Raw genomic sequence first — 18,997 nt, forward strand, 5'->3', positions numbered from 1 at the left:
AGCACCATGTCAGAAGCTTGACACTAACCCACAATTACCACTCAACGCACACCTCACATTCCACTACACCTAGCAATGGGAAGAGAGGAACAGCAGGGATTGGAAAGTGGTAGTAGATATGAGAGAGCTTAAGAGGCCTGGGGGATGTGTGGAGAGATTGTGGCCCCTTCAAGGCTAGAAGAAAAATGTCGTAGTTTAGGAATGAAATTGGCACAAAAAATCCGCAGACATAAAAAAATGATAATAATCGAATAAAAAACAGACAAAAAACGTCATAACCTCATAAAGAAGCTAAACAGAAAATTGCTGATTCAAAAACACACCAGGAACATATAGAAATTAGATATGGGTATGTGTCCTTATTAGTAAATAGCCATAGGCCCTCGGCTAGCCCAGCCAGTCCTCAGAGCTGAAGGCATGTGTCGGCCTGGCTGCTTTTCTTGTCTCCCAACGCCAGCTGTTAGCAGAGCAAACGCTGCCCTCAAAGTACCAGATCTGGAGATAAAGACAGCATGGACACCACCCCAAGGAATTACTTAGTTAGGATGCTCTGTTGCCTGCTATAAATTGGAATTTGTGAATTAGCGTGGACATCACTGTTTAGATGTGTAATGCAAGCCCTGATGTCCAGCTGATAACACATTTGATTTGATGGGTGCAATTGAGATGGTTGAAATGGGTTGCGAGTTGGTTGAGAATGGTTGAATTGAAACTGTGAAATTATTTTAATTGGTGCACAGTGCCCGTGGTGCAGTCAATTAAGATGTCAGTAAAACACAAAAATACAGATTCCTGGAACAATAAATGGATACTGCACAGTGCCCGTGATGAAGTAGGTGACACACACACACAGATTTCTGGAATTATAATGGTTCAAGCGCATGGTAGCTCATAACCTTTCAGCTATACTGAAATAAAGTATCTACTTTAAATATAGTCTTTCTCTTAGCTCTAGCCAGCATTTTATCCATAAAGACAACCCTGTGACCAGTTGTTCCAAGCGCCCATTGGAGCTCAGTTAAAAGCTTTGAAGCCTATTAGTGCTGCTCAACGCTTTGTATAGTGCCAGCTCAAAAATGTTTGGGGGGGATCTCGAAGCTCTTATCCAAACATCGTCAAATGCGACACTGCACTCGCTTGGGTTCTGAAATGGACACTTGCAAAATTAGAACTTTGCACAGTGCCCGGTTCTCAAGATAATCGTAGGAAACTCGTTGCTCTAAAATCCCATTGTAAAACCACACACACAGTCAGACAGACAGACTGAGACACTCTCTCTCTCTCTCTCTCTCTCTCTCTCTCTCTCTCTCTCTCTCTCTCTCTCTCTCTCTCTCTCTCTCTCTCTCTCTCTCTCTGTCACACACACATACACACACACAGATTCCTGGCATTATTAGATATATATAGTGCACTATACTGCTCCACTTATCCCTTGATCATAATCTCACAGGCTATTCCTAGCTCAAATTCTTCCTTAACTAAAACCGTGGGTCTCTGTCTCCTTATGTCTATAGCCGTACTAAGGCACATGTGCACAGAGGCCCTCTCTGGCCACTGATATTCAGAAATTCCTTCCTGACCTACATACACCGGCTACTGCAGGGAGCACACAGCATCTTCACTGGAGGAGGTTTCACACCACACAGTCGAAATATGCAGCCATAAAGGTTTTGGGTGTTTAAATAAAGACTGACAGCTCCCAGCCCTCTGGCCACACCCAGCTACAGTTTAAGTCTGGACAGAAATGGAGCCATTGGCTGTATTGAGTGTTTTTTATTTCCTACAAGCAACACAAGTTACCATATAAACATCCAGTTAGACATTGCAACATTCGATTTAGAGAAATTGAAGGTCCTCAAAGCGACAATTAAGTATGTTAATAAAAGATAATGCATAAACAACTACAAAATACTTTTTAAAATAATGTACATGGCACCCTTAAACATTCAATGTTTTTGAACTGTATCAAAACTGTACTGTTTGTTTTGCCTCAAGTTAGCTGAACTTGGAGCTCATGTGCCCATTACAGATTTCTGTAACATTTCACATGTCCTTTAAAGCATGGAATCCTGGGGAAATGGTCAGAATGTTTTGTAGTATTTTCACAACAAAGTTTAAAAGGATAAGTAAAGTTAACCCTTGTGCTGCCTTCGGGTCACATGACCCAAAGGTTCATAACGAACCATTGTTGTGTTTACCCAATTTTACCCAATACAAAAACAAATAAAAACAATATTCTTTTAACCTTCGCAATGTTGGGGGTCTGAGACAGCCCAACGGTTAACAGAAAAGGCTTCACTTTGTTTTTGTATGAGGTAAATTTTTCGCAATACGACGGTGGGTCACAATGACTAATGGGTCAGAATGACCCGAAGATAACACAAGGGTTAAGTAAAGGGATAAAACAAGGCAGCTGTCTGCAATATGACAGGAAGCGAGAAAGGTTACAGGCTACTGTAGATAAAACTTGCTAGAATACACGTACATTGGTGAACAATGTTTAGGTAAAGAAGTATTGCATGCATCTATCATCTACATGGTAGTCTAGTGCATGAAAATAAAAAATACATTTTTACAGTTTTTTTGTGATGTCGCAAACCTTTTTAACCACAACAAATAAAAGATGTAAAATAACAGAAAATACTGAACAAATTCAGAATTGTTACGTCATGGAGTTAAGCTTGATAAATGTCTCTTTAATAGTCCTGTTGAGCTGTGTGACAACCTAAGCAAGTGACAGTTTCTTTTTCTGTCAAGACTTTGTCTTTGTAAAGTTTTGTTGTCTCACCAGATCAGCGTCCGGGCTCTTGTTTTGGGAGCCTGCTGAACGGGCGCTGTTACCAGGAGATGTCCGGTCGCTTCAGCAAGGCTCAGTGTTGCTGTGACAGCGGGCATTGCTGGGCACGGGGGTCAGTGCCGGAGATGTGCCCTGTCCAAGGCTCAGGTGAGTCACTCACACATCTATAGTATCACTCCTGGCCTTTACAGAAACAGAAATGCAGTTTTACTCATTCTGAAATGCTATTCATAACAGAGCACTCTGCTGATGTTCAACATTGTGACATTGACATGGATGTTTTTGACGTTGCATTGTCTGTAAACATTTGATGAGTGTATAGGTTGTTTAATATTGGCCAAACAACCAAATCTAATTCCCCTATGTTTGAAGGAAGAGGGAACAGCGTATTAACTAGTGGTGGGCCGTTATCGGCGTAAAAAAATATCGCTGTTAATCTATTCTCAAAGTTGGGTTGGGTGCTGGGTCTATACTACGCAAGCTATGATGACTTTCACCTTGATATTTTAGCGCGGATGTATACCTAGCCGAATTGCACTGTAGGGGGCGAGAACGAGTCTTCGAACCTGTGTGTATGCCTTGTGTATGAAATTATCACATCAAACGTGACGTGCTAACATGGATGCAGCTATGAAGCCGCCTGGTTTGCTTCAGGGAAAATTTATTTTTAAGAAGCTTCCCAATGGAAACCTCGACAAGACTAAGGTTGTTTGCACCTTGTGCTATGCGGAATTAGTTTACTGTAGGAGTTCTTCCAGTCTCAAATACCACCTAAACGCAAAGCATCCCTTAGCTAATGCGGAAGATGCCGGGCCAAGCACTGATGTAGTGCAGGGGAAGAGTCGTCGTCAAACTACGATGTTTGAGTGCAACCGAGGCAAGCCCGTCAGCACAGCTCTATCGCTAACTAATCTAATAAACAGTTAATAAACACAAGTACATCTTATTGAACATAATTTAATTTCATCACCAATTATCATAGTAGAACAGCTTTCTCAAGCAGTTTGTGATGCATTTTGGAAACAGGAGATGAGCTCCTGGTCTAATGCGCCACCTGGCTTGAGAAACCCGTTCTCAAAGACTTACTTTTAGTCATTATTTGGGTAGCACACATATTCTGAATGCATTCGGCAGAATTCAAATGAGCCATTTTAATCTAGATTAATCTAGATTAACGCCAAAATTACAGTGAGATTAATCTAGATTTTAAAAATTAATCTATGCCTACCACTAGTATTAACATTAACCAAATTATGTTAATATCGATGGAAATTGTAGCCATTTGACTCTATGGGTTAAATCAGAGCAAGAATGGTATATATACATATATATATGACCTTTATTTAACCAGGTAAAATCAATTGAGAACCAATTCTCATTTACAATAATGACCTGTCCAAGAGGCAGTAGCACAGTCCACACAAGTGACACAAACAGCACAGATACAAAACAGTATGACAAATACATGAGGAAAAGGCTAAAGACACATGGGTAAATGAATAAACACTATGTACCAAAATAAACAATAAAATAAATAATACAAATTAATAAATAAAAAGAAAGAAAAAAACAGATTACTGGATTTTCTTTATAAAATTGAGAGCGAGAGAGAGCAAGAGAGAGAGAGAGAGCGAGAGTGAGCGAGAGCGAGCGAGAGAGAGAGAAGCAAGGGCTGGTCAGCAAGTACAGCAGCTGACAGCTTTAGTTTGAACATGTTGAGAGAGGTGAGAGCTGTTAGTTTGAGTGTGTTTTGAAGGGGAGTCAGATGGCTGAGCGGTGAGGGAGTCGGGCTAGTAATCTGAAGGTTGCCAGTTCGATTCGAGTCGTGCCAATTGATGTTGTATCCTTGGGCAAGGCACTTCACCCTACTTGCTTCGGGGGGAATGTCCCTGTACTTACTGTAAGTCGCTCTGGATAAGAGCGTCTGCTAAATGAGTAAATGTAAATGTAAGTGAGTTCCAGTCATTTGCAGAGGCAAAATGAAAGGCGTTATGACCAAACACAGTACGGACTTTCGGAATGATGAGCCTAATGAAGTCACTTGATCTTAAATGGGGATTGCTGTCAGAGATGTGCAGAAGATTTGAGAGGTAGCGAGGGGTCATTCCCAAAATGGACTTGTAGACCACGAGCAGCCAGTGTTGCAGCCGCCTGGTGTTAAGGGAGGGCCAAAGTAAGGATACATTTAATAACATTGCAAATGAATGAAATCATTTACAACATCTTACAAAATGAAGGTTAACTCTTACTCTCCTACTCTACCATGATTATTGTAAATCAGAGAGAGAAAGCAAGAGGTGAGGAAGGAGAAGGAGAAGGAAAAGCCAGAGCTGAGGAGAAGGTCTCAGGAGATGAAGAATCCACAGAACAATGCTTCACAATTCCCTTTATACACAAGGACAACCATCAGACCACATCTTGACCCTTACTTATCAACATATGACTATCAATGCGACAGTAAGTTACACAATGAGGTGTGAGACCCATCAAATAGAGATTCCGTCCAGCAACTCTAGATTTTTGCATATGAGAGGTGGGGGCAGGGTGACACCCAGCCTTACAAGTGGTACTGTGAAGTAGTCATTGGCTGAAAATATCATCACTTAAAATGAGACATCCAGAAAAAAACCCACAAAATGTTGTACTGTATGTTCTCAACTCTGCCTCTATTCCCAAAATCCCCTGCAAGAAAAGCTGCTGCTTAAATGCAGGTTCAGAGAACTTGCTGATGCTAAGCTTAGTTCAAAGCGTTTGCAAGATGGTAATTGATAGTCTAGGGCAGCAGTGAAACCGTTTTACCTGGGTTATGTCTCGGCTGGGGGAGGCCTGGACCTCTCAAAAAGCCCCTGGCATACTACCGTGTTTCCTCTGGCAGCGGCCTGAAGAGCTCAAACGATGCCTGCTACTGCTGGCGCTCCCAAGCATTCACTTCACTGGTATCTGGGCTCTCCTCGCAACTCTGGGTGCATGACCCACTTCGATGGTAGTTTTCCGGGGGTCTGTGTGAATTGAGAAGATAGGAAGGGGTCCATCTGTAAAACAGATATGTTTTGTGATTAAATTCTAGTCAGGTTACAACACACATACTTTTTAGTTTAAAGAGGACAGTAAAGTGGACCCATCCCTTCAAAGGTTCAGGTTCAAGTCAAGGGTCAAGTGTTCTTCAAAGTCATCCTCTCAAATTATTTCCATCATACTGAAATTTGCATACTAACCGCACTAACCTTTTGAACTTTGAACTTTGTCTCACCCAACTCAGAGGAGTACAGGAGGATGTGTGTGGAGGGGGTCCCTGTCAACCCTTACCCAGAGGGAGACCCCAGCGTCATCGGTGGGAGAGAGAAACCCCAGGTCCCCCTTAACCCTTTTAATTCACAGACCCCTTTGAACCCCTCAAACCCTTACATCCCACTGAATCCTCAGAGACCAGAATATGACCACACAATCAATGGTCAGCCAACCAATGGGAATGGAAACAATGTGCCTAAGCCTGACTATGGTAAGAAAACATCAAGAATTTACTGTTCATAAACACGTTATGGGCTGCAGGGAGGTTGGGGGTTGGGGAGTGGAAGGGATGAGGTTGAGATGAATGATTTGATTTATTTGCCGTTCTGTTCTTACAGTGTTTTCATGACAACAAGTGTCGGTAATTTGTTTTCTCAGCTACTCTCAACCAGACAATGGATGTTTGCCGACAGCTGCCTAACCTATGTCTACATGGCCGATGTATCCCTGTGCCATCCAGCTACCGCTGCGAGTGTAACACTGGATACACACAGGACACCCACAGGGAATGTGCTGGTAAGGTACAGGATATTGTACAAATGTTAAACAATGAAGTTTCTTTTTGACACAAGTGTACTTGGGGGGCTCACAACCCTTCATGGAAATTACCATTACCTGTCTTAGCATATCAGAAGCCCCTTTTACACAGGCTATTGAAGGCAGGAATGTAGCGACTTGCAGTTCTTCATAAAAGCTACAAGCATGGAATGGGGCTGTTGTTCTTTTAGCCTTAAGATGTTTTGTGAATACGACCCCTGGTGATTTTGGATGTAAATCCTAAAATGTTTTGCTACCCATCAGAACGTGCAGGTAATGCGCTTGTACACAGCAAGGTTAGGGTTAGCCCAATACATTTGCACATACTGTAGCAAATTCTTATAAAAGGGCTATAGAAAGAACTGATGTCCTTCCCTTGATGACAATATATAGTTAATTGGTTAACTGGGGACATTGTGTCATGTCAGAATTGTACAAAAGCATGTTTAAAGCATTGGACCAAGAGCTAACACAAAGGGGTGGTATAGAAAGGTACCACTTTACACAGGATGGGTCTCAATATTTACTCTGCTTCCAGTTGCCCGTTAAGCACGTCCATTCCTTGTTCCCAGATGTAGACGAGTGCTCCTCGGACCCTTGCACCAATGGTAATTGTGTAAACACAGCTGGCTCCTACTACTGCAAATGTCACACTGGCTTTCAGAGGACTCCTGGGAAGCAGACCTGCATCGGTGAGTCTCCAGATGTGACAGTACGTGCCACTTAGAAAGTTACGTACAATAAACTGGTTTCTGAGAAATATACCTTGATATAGTAGCATGACTTGATATTTCTTTCTAAATCAAATTCATCAACAACTTGATCAACTAGCAACCACAATTACAATAATTTTTACATTCTATAGAGCAAAAGTGTTTTTACGAGCATACTGCTGTTAACTGCAATCTTATAATTTTCTGTGTAGACATTGATGAGTGCCTGCACAATGGGGTGCTTTGTAAGAATGGACGGTGCCTCAACACAGAAGGCAGCTTCCAGTGCATCTGTAATGCAGGTTTCCAGCTCACCTCTGATGGCTGGAACTGTGTCGGTAAGATAGGAATGGGGAATAGGGGAAATTGGGGCAGCATTAGAGAGACTAGAAAATCATGAATCATAAACACCGTTCTTTCTGTCTTTGAAAAAAACTATATTGGAGACAGAAGTCTGATTAATGTAGTTCCTATATTTAGTTTTACAAAGAAATGCAAGATACAATAGACAATAATGTGAGGCGCTATTGGTGGACTTTCAGTCTGTACTTTAGTATTTCTGACATTACAATAAGTCATATTTTTTTTACCAAACGAGTTTGATCATAAGATGACAATCCTGGATGTACAGTCCGTCTGGTTTAGCAGAAGCAAATGAATAGAGATCTGATGTATCTTCTTACCAACCTCATCCTTCATAGTACTTACCCACAGTAAGGGGTCACAATCCAGAGTTTGTCTTAGCACTCACATGTTTGACTCCATGAATAAACTTTCACCCCTCAGACCATGATGAATGTGCTACCACCAACATGTGTCTGAATGGCATGTGTATCAACGAGGACGGTAGCTTTAAGTGTGTCTGCAAACCCGGGTTCACCCTGGCATTGAGTGGACGTTACTGCACAGGTACACTAATTCTCTTATCCAGGGTTGGGTGATGTGGGTGTGGGGATGACTCCATGCAATGGTCAATAATATTTGTATCTGTAGAGATACAAATAAACATTCTCATTTGTAGGACGGACATTGGATGTTGCAAATTTTAACATGACCCAGACCATTTTATAGTTACGGCAAGACGTTCCAGAAGTGCATCTGTGATACACTTAGTATTCATTCCAATAATACAACAGTAGCTGTCTACCATGAGTCCGTCATCAAACCGAAAGAATGGACTTCTAGGGAAGAGGTTTCTGTGAATTATCTCACTGTACAACCACTCTGATTTTCTATTGTAGATATTGACGAGTGTCAGACTCCAGGCATTTGTATGAACGGTCGCTGCATCAACACAGAGGGGTCCTTCAAGTGTGTGTGTCTGGCTGGACTGGCTGTAGGGGTGGATGGACGATTTTGCGTGGGTAAGGACACACACATGCACACACATCCAACACATCTATCCAGTATGCTGGCATGTAAAGAGGCACTGTACACATTCATACAAGCATACAAACTACATACACACACCAAAAACACACATACCTACTTGGGCTCTGGATTCCTCTCGGCAGAACTTGCAAGAGACAATACAGTCCACAAGCTGTTTCAGATTTTAGCTAGAATGAGAGTCCATGGGCTATTTTGCAAATCACCCCAGCTAGAGCAGACCTTATGGCTCACAGTGAGTGAGTCAGAAGACACTTCAGACTCCTGCTTGCCAGAACATTTGTCTTTAGTACAAATGAATGATGCTTCACTCCTCAGGAAATGACATAGTGGAGGGAGAGCTAGACACTGACATGCACTACATTCTCAAATGAATACAAATTCTGTTTGGACAAATGAATGAAAATCCAAAGCGACAAGTCAAATCCTCAGCACTCACACTCAAAATATTTGCAGTTGACAGGCGATACATGCCATGAATGGTGATTTGTAATATAAAAACTGGATGTTGTTGATTATAACAATATGATACACTTGGTGTTGGATGAGGTTGCCTTATCCTTCAAGCCATTCAAAGTACTTAAGAATATATATATATATATATATATATATATATCCTTTTTATAATTCCATGAATCTATAGCTTTATGGTCTACTGTACATTTTCATATCTGGGTATTAATCTCTCTTAATATATACATCTTAATCTCTCCACCAGATACACACATGCGGAGTACCTGCTATGGAGCCATAAAGAAGGGTGTGTGTATGCAACCCTTTCAAGGAGCAGTCACCAAGTCTGAATGTTGCTGTGCCAGCAGTGATTACAGCTTTGGAGAGCCATGCCAATCATGTCCTGCCAAGAACTCTGGTACAATTTATGCTTCTTCTACATGCAGGCATACACACAATTACAGTCTACTTCAATTCATTATTTATTCATACAATTATGTACAATTAAGTTTATGCAAAAACATGTTGCAAGGCAGGGTTCATGACTCTTTAGGGGAGGATGTAGCTCAGTGGTTAGAACACTTAGGAAGTTGCAGGGTCACATCCCCCTGTACTGTACTTTGCTGTGTATAGAATCGTCTGCTGAACGAAAATGGAAAAATTATATTTATGGTGTATGAATTACAAACTCATTTTGTTCACCTTTGATGGACAGTGCCTTGTTTGTGAGCAGAATAGTTGAAGGGCGTATAAATCAAAAGACTTCTACAGGAATTGAAGGGCCTTTTTTACTACCCCAAACAAATTCCGTGGTTCAGCCTTCTAATACCTTCATACGTTGTCAACTTGGTTTGATTTTGTTGAAAAGCAAACCCAATGAGATACATATGTTTGCTGCGTTGTCCCTTCAGTCACCAACATGAAAGTGAAATTCCTTAACATCTATAACCCTTTTTCTCTTTGTCTTTATCTCTTTCTCTATCACACACAATACAATCCAGGGACTTACTGCTCCGGCTGTTCCTTCAAAAGATGGCCTAAGAAATTATATGAACTTCTGTGACTTAGGACATGCCAAGAAAGGACAAGACCGGTTATGCCTAGTTTCTCTCTGGTCCTTGACATCAGTTTAGTACTAAAATGACGCATTACAGTAGAGAGATGGTTTAGTAATGTGTGATGTCTACTAACCACTAATATTTGTCTAGAGACCATAATTCTTGGTTTTTCAAAACATAAAGGTAAAGTCTTTGGTGACGTGAAGAATGAATGGCACCTGGCTCTTATTCATATATTGCTATGGTTTTCTAATCAGAATTTTTTGTTTTTTAGCTGAGTTTCAGGCATTGTGTGGAAGTGGAATTGGCTTTACTGTAGATGGAACAGGTAATATCCTAATTCATGTAATGCTCTTATTAATTCTTATTTTTAATGGACACTATAGTCTTTTAGATTTTAGTAAACAACACATCAACACACATCCAAGTCCTCCAAAAAGTATTTCACCTGTAGCACTTATGGAAGCAACATCAGATTCCTATAAAAAACAAAACAGCAGTACTATCCCTCTGTAAAAACCATGTTTGCATCTCGGTCTAGACATCAACGAGTGTGGCCTGGACCCTGACATCTGTGGCAACGGAGTATGTGAGAACCTGAGAGGTAGTTTCCGCTGCATCTGTAACACCGGTTACGAGTCAGACCAAAGCGGCAAGAACTGTGTGGGTAAGTGTAAACAGAGTTTTAATATGAGAACTGGACTGTCCCATACTGTACAGATAGTTAAGAACTACATATTTTTTTACTTTGATGCAAGTCCCTGACTGTAGAATTATCTGGGCCTTGGTACATTCCTGGAATGTATTTCTGTTCTTGATCAGTCTTAGTGTTGCATGACCTATTTTACATGTTGATGTGTATTTTACATGTTTTTGATTACTTTACTTTTATATATTGGTCCACTGAATGAGTGAAGTGATTATTTATTGTACAAATGATGAAATAGTATTTGACGATAAGTGTGCGACAAGTGGCACTTAGACCCTATGGGGAGATCAATAATCAATGGGTGTCAGCCCTGCAGCATGAACAGAATTCTCCCCATAGAGTCCAGACACTTGTGGAGGTGGCCAATGACCCAGCCAGTCTACAAACCAAAGAGGCAGAAGGATACAAAACAACGAAGACCGGGCAGTGACGGGGATGCAGAGGGTCATGCACGATGGTAGCATGGACAAACTAAAGCAGGGAGAGAAACATATTTAAAGGCAGAGCAGCAGTACAATAGTCAAAATATCAAAGAAACTACAGACAGTCTGAGCATGGTGAAACCAGAAGCCAGCCCCAATATCCACACTATACCAGTGCTGCTCCTTGGGCTGACTTGGTTGTGCTACATTTCACCGCTGGGACAAATCACCTTTCATGCACATTCAAATGACATCATGTGTGTATCTGGCTGAGGGAAACAGACATGAAGATAACTTTAAACGTGCACTTTAAAGATGTTGAAACACACTACCAAAGACCTGTGGACTGATGGCAGGACTTAGGAAAAGCTGGAGAGAGTGAGAGGGAGGGAGAGAGGAAGAGAAAAAAGCCAACAGACTTGGCTTTGGACAAACAAGCTAAGCTTTGCAGCTACTATAAACTCTGTAAACTGATGGACCCACCCATGCTGAGAGCACTGTGAAATGTCACCAGAACATAGGTGCTTTTAGAAATACTGGCAACACTTAACATTAAGGTTACATTGACAACCATGTAACTACACAGCAATACCTATAGTAAAACATTGCATATACACAGGAATTGTTTTGTAATTAAATTGCATCACGTGTTAACAGTATAGGTTAATACAAAAGTCGGAATTTCAGTACGCTGTCAAAGACCTAATGTCCGCCTGTAAAATTCTAAGAACACTTTTACTTTTGCTACCGGCAAGCTCTGCAGCAGGGATCCCTTTGCTTCCCCATATGTTCTTTGAAAGAGTTTTACGGGATATTATTTCCACAGTGCAATTATAGCCAGCTTTATAAGCTCTCCAACTTCCCTTTCTGTCTGACTTTGGATCAATCTAGACATGTGGAAGCACACGTTTTGGGGCGCTTGGTTAACACAGATGAAAGGTTCACCTTGGTGCTAATATGTACAGTACTTAATTGGTCCTCATAAAGCCCATGCATCAAATATAGAAATCTATGAGAAACCAAGGTGTTTTCATGGCTTTTGACTGTTCTGGTTTTATGAACAGACTGAACCATTTAGCAGAAAATGAGAAAAGTGTGTGAGTATCATTATTCAATTAGATCCAAAATGTCCATCCTCCTCCAAGAAGTCTGCTATTCTCTCTCTTCTCTCTCTCTCTCTCTCTCTCTCTCTCTCTCTCTCTCTCTCTCTCTCTCTCTCTCTCTCTCTCTCTCTCTCTCTCTCTCTGTCTCTCTCTCTCTCTCTCTCTCTCTCTCTGTCTCTCTCTCTCTCTCTCTCTAATACTGATGAATGCTTGGTAGGACACTAGCTCAAAACAACTTAACCCCCAAATGTTCTGCATTCTCAACTACTCCATCTGCAGTCCCTTTGTTTTTTGACAGTCCTAAATCTTCCACCAGCCCACCATCCTTCTTGGTTCATTCATTGACATGTGAGGGGTCCAGAGTTACTTGGACGTGACAAAGGCACCTTCTTGGTTTGTGTGGTTTTCTGTTGTTCAGACATCGATGAATGCATGGTGAACCGTCTGCTCTGTGACAACGGTCTCTGCCGGAATGTTCCAGGGAGCTACAGCTGCACCTGTCCCAAGGGCTTCGTCTTCAGGCAGGACTCTGAGACATGTGAAGGTGAGTTTAGATTGGACAGAAAGACTGTGGAACTAATGTCAAGATTTCACAATAGATTTGAATTAGAGAATTTGTAATGAACAGTAAAGAATTTTGTAGGTTCAAATCAACCTTTGGCAAAACCAAAGCAAACCAAAAGGGCATGGTGATGTTTCTGTTTATCTGTTATCCCTTGCATCCTTATCTAGTTGTAGCGCAGACAGGGGATTTACAGTTGACTATTTCAGTAGTCCTCAAAGCTTATATCTGAAACAGATGGTTTGTTTGAAGTCGTCCTCCAGCAACATTCTATAAGTTATCCACCCATATGCACACACATGCAAGCACAAGTTTCTTATTATGTGACCTTGTTGCATTTTATTCTTATGGTTAATGAAGGACCCAAAGATATTTTTTAGGCCAGAAAAACGACCTTCAAGACTTTTGGACTAAGACTTTCTTGTTAAAGTTAAGAACTATAAAAGGGAATCTAAGGGAAATCAACCTGACATCTGATAACCCAGTCACATTGTACTGTAAGTGCTTCAATCCCAATAACAGTTAGGTCATCCTAGCTATTCTTCCCCCCCCCTGGCTACAGAAAGAGCTAGAACATTAAAGAAGGATGGACTGCTCACCAAAAAACCTGCTTCCAGCTAAGCCCCTGACTCTATCGTGACTAAGCTCCTGCCAGAGGCCCAGTTCAATTCCTCTTGAGCCTTGGAGGAATTCACTGCCAACAGAGGGGAAATTACTTAATGGGTCTAATTGGCTGTGAAAATGTGTTCCCTCTTGCTCCATAGGGACTGCCACAGTGATCTCCACAGGGGGCCTTGCTCTCTTCTTCTGTGAGGTCAGTCCTGGAAGAAGGACTTTTACCAGTGAAAAACAGGCAAATAATATATACACCAGAGCTCAATCCAGGCAAAAATATAAAGAGGCAGACATACGATCTGTTTCTAAAGAAGCGTAGCGTGTGGTTTTTATGGCATGTTTGCAGTTTCTGCATCTGTGGTTCAAGGAAGAGAGCACAATCTCTATCTAGTCTGTTTGAACTTGCTGGTTCACTGGTAGTAAACTACAGTAGATACCACAGACTCTTGATTTGGGCATTGAGGTCCTTAGTGCTGTTGACATGCTCAAGGTCGGGGGATGGATAAACACCAAAGGATGTTTGGAAGGCCTGGGAGTCAGAGGGACACATTTTTACAATGACATCTGTTCCTTGTAAACTTAGGCAGTTCCTTTAACAAACTACTTTTTTCCCTTCATTCATTTCTTTTTCACTATACATGCTATTCCCATTTTCTGATAACCCCACATGCTCCCAAGCAGGAATGCCTGTCAAACTCCCTGTCTGACAAATTTCCTAATCACTGGAAACTGTTATTGTCAGCTCTGACACATCCACATTCCATGAGATCCAAGAATGAGGCACACTTTCATGTGTGAGTACTGAAGGAACTGAGTCACATGGAATAGGCCTACTGTGTGTTTTGATTTCATTTAGCTGTCTGCGCCAGCAGTGCCAGAAGTGACTACCAAGCTAAAAATCTATGATTCACACTTGCCAACTTACCAACTGACTTACTGTGATCTCAGTGACTTGACAAAAAACTGTCTGGAGACTCACCGCTAAAGAACTCTGACGAAACACAGACACATGTTTTTATGTGCGAAGCAACACAGGATTCCAACTGAAACTGCTATACATAAACATCACAAAAAAATTACACAGTTAGTTGAATATATAACATTAACATAATTATTATTTATTCCAAGCCAAACTTCTGTCCAAAGCTTCACAATAGTTACAACGGTTAATAAAAGTCCAGTTGATAAAACTGCCAACCTAAATCAATTACTGAACCACTGATAAATGCATAAATGCTGCTGCATCAATAATTGAGCCAGTCTGCACTCTAACAATACCATATTTGTTCCAGTTTGCAGAAGTAGACGTGAACATACACTGCATGGAAGTGATTATCTTGTTAACTACTGATCAGGGGCAAAGGCAACACCCTTTTTTGTAAATTCTGTAAAAAAGGAAGAAGAAAAAAATCTGCTGATATATAGAATGGACATGGCATGTAATGTTTTCCAGACAAGATTTTTTTTTTGTGGCATTTATGAATGTATAATTTATTTCTGACTGTGTGTGTTTCTTGCGGCAAAGGGCCTGGGTTGGATTCAAACCCAGGCCTCTCCAGTGACCTAACGGGGTGCCTTTTTCTAGAAATTTTGAAAGATATCCTTTCATAACCCCCCACCACATCCCTCTCTTTGTTTACAGATTTGAATGAGTGTGAGAGCAGCCCCTGTGTCAACAGTGTGTGTAAGAACATTGCCGGCTCCTTCATCTGCGAGTGCTCTTCAGGCAGCAAGCTGGACACCACCGCTCTCATTTGTATAGGTATGAGCACTGTATGAGTCAGCATCCTTTTGCATTGACAAGAAATAGTGAAGAGCTTCCGACATTTTAAAACAACATTGAGTTAATTATGCTATGGTACTATATTTTACCATGTCAATTAAGGCTATCTGTCAACAAAAAAATCTAAGAGTATAGATGACATGGGAATTATCATCTTCTTCCCATACTTACTGAACAGGACCACTAGCCTAGAAGTGTTTATGAAAACCATGGTTTTCTCACCACAGACAGTCTGAAGGGGACCTGTTGGCTGAACATCCAAGATGGCCGCTGCGAGGTCAACATCAATGGGGACACTCTTAAGTCTGAGTGCTGTTCCACCCTGGGAGCGGCCTGGGGCAGTCCTTGTGAGCAGTGTGAGATTGGTAAGCAATCTTCCTATTTAACAGCCTTTCTTCATTTCCATACAGTAGTGCTCAGATATTATCGTAGACCCCCTTAATCCTCTATTTTGTTGTGCGTTATTGCAAGCTGTGGATTATTTCTCTTCCATTAGGTGTCAGGGCTGTCAAAAATATATGTAGACTCTGGAGTACAGAGGCAAAATCTCTACAATAATACAAGGAATCTCTGTCAGTGTGGTTTTATAGAGGGATTTTGGGAAGTGTACGATTATCTCGAGCAGTGTTTCACACCTTTTTTTCAGTCATGGCACCCTTAGAAAAGTTTCTAAATTTGGTGGCGTTTTTGTGTAATGTTGCAGGTGTCCGTTTCAGGACCCAAGGACGTGCGGTGCAGTGGTTGATGCGCTTTGAGATCCCCAAAAATTATTATCCGCCAGTTTCGCGATGGATCTCGTTCAGCCATGTTGAGCTGGCACTAAAGCCTACATAGCATTGAATGTCACTATCGGTGTAGTCAATGTGGATTGGCTAAAGTACTGATCACCCGCGCCAGCGAGAATCTAGCTTTTTGTTGGCGTAGCTGGTTGTTTGCTGAGTCGGTGGGCCCGAGTTCGAGTCCTGTGATGGGCAGTGAGGATGTGTGTGTGTCTATCAACAAAGCTTGCATGATCACGTTTGTTACATTACATTTACATTTAGTCATTTAGCAGACACTCTTATCCTGAGCGACTTACAGTAAATACAGGGACATTCCCCCGAGGCAAGTAGGGTGAAGTGCCTTGCACACCATCATTTGGCACGGTCGGGGAATCTGATTCCTAGCCCGATTCCCTAACCGCTCAGCCACCGGTTACATTGCTGCCGTGACCCGCATCTATCAGGTTAGCCACTGCCGACCAGCTAGGATAGCTGTAATGTGAGGAGTGAGTTTAGATCTACAATACTATACTATCTACAATTCCAGGAATCATTGTTTGTGTAGGGTTAGGGTTAGGGTAAGAACTGCCACTTACAACAATATTTAGAATACTAGTGCACAGTGCCTGTGATGCAGTCAGTGATTAACCTTGGTTTGTAGAGAAGGCAAATTAATGCCTTCCCTATGACAACAGTGGTTAGAAGATTACACATTTACATTTACATTTAGTCATTTAGCAGACGCTCTTATCCACGCTCTTATTACTTATTAGTAAGTACAGGGACATTCCCCCGAGGCAAGTAGGGTGAAGTGTCTTTCCCAAGGACACAGCGTCAGTTGGCATGACCGGGAATCGAACTGGCAACCTTCGGATTACTAGCCCGATTCTCTCACCGCTCAGCCACCTGACTCCCTACACGTGCCTATATGTTTTCAAGTAGTCTGACACACTGCCCAGTGCTGTAAATATTCAATCACAACTCTCTGCTTTTGTCATTCCTCTATTGACATAAACCCTACAGTTTGATATTCACTCTCTGATTTTGGGTCAAATATCGTTGACCAATAATGTAGTCAACCACAACCCCACAACCACAAGCCGCAAAAAGCTTTATAGAAATAGTCATGTTTGTCTTCCCTCAAAGACAAAAGGATGACAAATGCAATGTGTTCCGAACCCTGACAAGTTAATGATGATGATATGCCCTTATGCCCATCTATTCTAGAAAAAGTTGTAACAGAGAAACTCACCCTTTTCCTAGAGAATCACGAGTTCCAGTCTGGTTTCTGTAAAAATCATTCCACGGAAACTGCACTACTTTAAGTTTTTAGTGATATTCTTATATCAGCTGACTCTAAGGAATATGCAGTTTTAGTACTATTGGACCTCTCATCTGCTTCTGACTCTATTGATCATAATATTATGATCAATAGATTGTGATCTGGTTGGGATGTCTGTATCAGTTTTCAAATGGTTTTCATCCTACCTTTCTGGTAGAAGCTTCAGTGTTTATGTGAATCAGGTCATGTCTGAAACTGCAGAGTTGTTGTGTGGGGTACCTCAGGGTTCTGTCTTGGAACCTATTCTCTTCTTCTTGTACATATTTCCTCTGGGACAGATCATTAGTCAATTAAGCGACATATCTTACCATCTGCATGCGGATGATATTCAATTGTACTACTTGTTTAACCCTCGTGCTGCCTTCGGGTCACATGACCCAAAGGTTCATAACGAACCATCGTTGTGTTTACCCAATTTTACCCAATACAAAATCAAATAAAAATAATTTTCTTTTAACCTTCGCAATGTGGGGGGTCTGAGACAGCCCAACGGTTAAAAGAAAATGCTTCACTTTGTTTTTGTATGCGGTAAAGTTGTCGCAATACGACGGTGGGTCACAATGACTGATGGGTCAGAACGACCCGAAGATAACACAAAGGTTAAGGAAACTGAGTTCTATAAACTGTCTTCTTTAATCAACTGCTTGACTAGTATCAAACAGTGGTTATGTGGCAACGTTTTGCTTTTGAACTCAGATGAAACAGTAATTATTTCCCCTGAAAGTAGAATCCTTCAGATAAAGCAGCATATTGGTGACTTAGGGTGCTTTCACACCTGACATGTTCGGTCCGTTTCAATCGGACCATGGTCCGTTTGGGCTGTCCAGGTACAAGGAAGCGATTTTCCCTCACACATTTTCTGTCCAATAAATTAACAACCTGTATGACCACGTGTCATTGTTTTTGACAAACGTCAGCTTTTTTTAAAAATATTTTTTTACAAACGTTGGTTCACTTAAACAGAACCGTGTGAAAACTAACCGGACCTAATGAAAAATTCAAAAAAGTAGCAACTCATCTTGATTCGGACCAAGCAAACGGACTAATAGGTGTGAAAGCACCCTTAGGCTCATCTGTCCAGCCGAGCCTCAGGAGCTTAGGTGTAGTGTTTGATTCAGCTATGTCCTTGGGGCATCACTCCAACTGAGGAATATTTCCAAATTAAGAACACAAGTGTCAAAGGGTGATTTGGAGATGATTATTCATGCTTGTATTTCCTCTCGTTTAGATTACTGTAATGGTCTATTAACCTGTTTGAGTAAGAAGGAGCTTGACCATCTCCAGGCTGTTCAGAACTCTGCTGCAAAGCTTTTAATTCATATTAACAAAAGAGCACACATCACACCTGTCCAGTATAGAATTCAATTTAAAATCCTGGGGCCTCATGTATAAAAGATTGCGCAGCTTACATACCAGAAGATGGCGTACGGCCAAAACTTGAAAAGTACCTACGCACAGAAATATT

At 41.4% G+C, this 18,997-nt stretch overlaps 1 protein-coding gene across 1 annotated transcript in view; it reads left to right on the forward strand.

Annotated features, from left to right (window-relative positions):
* LOC134039089 (fibrillin-2) overlaps positions 1-18,997 on the forward strand; it is a 97,704-nt gene that overhangs the window by 37,900 nt on the left and 40,807 nt on the right. The window contains exons 9-21 of the mRNA XM_062484838.1: positions 2,792-2,944; positions 6,057-6,296; positions 6,464-6,601; positions 7,195-7,314; positions 7,548-7,673; positions 8,122-8,244; positions 8,577-8,699; positions 9,443-9,595; positions 10,510-10,563; positions 10,777-10,902; positions 12,888-13,013; positions 15,289-15,408; positions 15,657-15,794. Of these exons, the coding sequence (XP_062340822.1) occupies positions 2,792-2,944; positions 6,057-6,296; positions 6,464-6,601; positions 7,195-7,314; positions 7,548-7,673; positions 8,122-8,244; positions 8,577-8,699; positions 9,443-9,595; positions 10,510-10,563; positions 10,777-10,902; positions 12,888-13,013; positions 15,289-15,408; positions 15,657-15,794 (1,740 nt within the window). The remainder of the gene's footprint in view (positions 1-2,791; positions 2,945-6,056; positions 6,297-6,463; positions 6,602-7,194; positions 7,315-7,547; positions 7,674-8,121; positions 8,245-8,576; positions 8,700-9,442; positions 9,596-10,509; positions 10,564-10,776; positions 10,903-12,887; positions 13,014-15,288; positions 15,409-15,656; positions 15,795-18,997) is intronic.

This window comes from Osmerus eperlanus, chromosome 18, assembly GCF_963692335.1.
Source record: "Osmerus eperlanus chromosome 18, fOsmEpe2.1, whole genome shotgun sequence".
NCBI lineage: Eukaryota > Metazoa > Chordata > Actinopteri > Osmeriformes > Osmeridae > Osmerus > Osmerus eperlanus.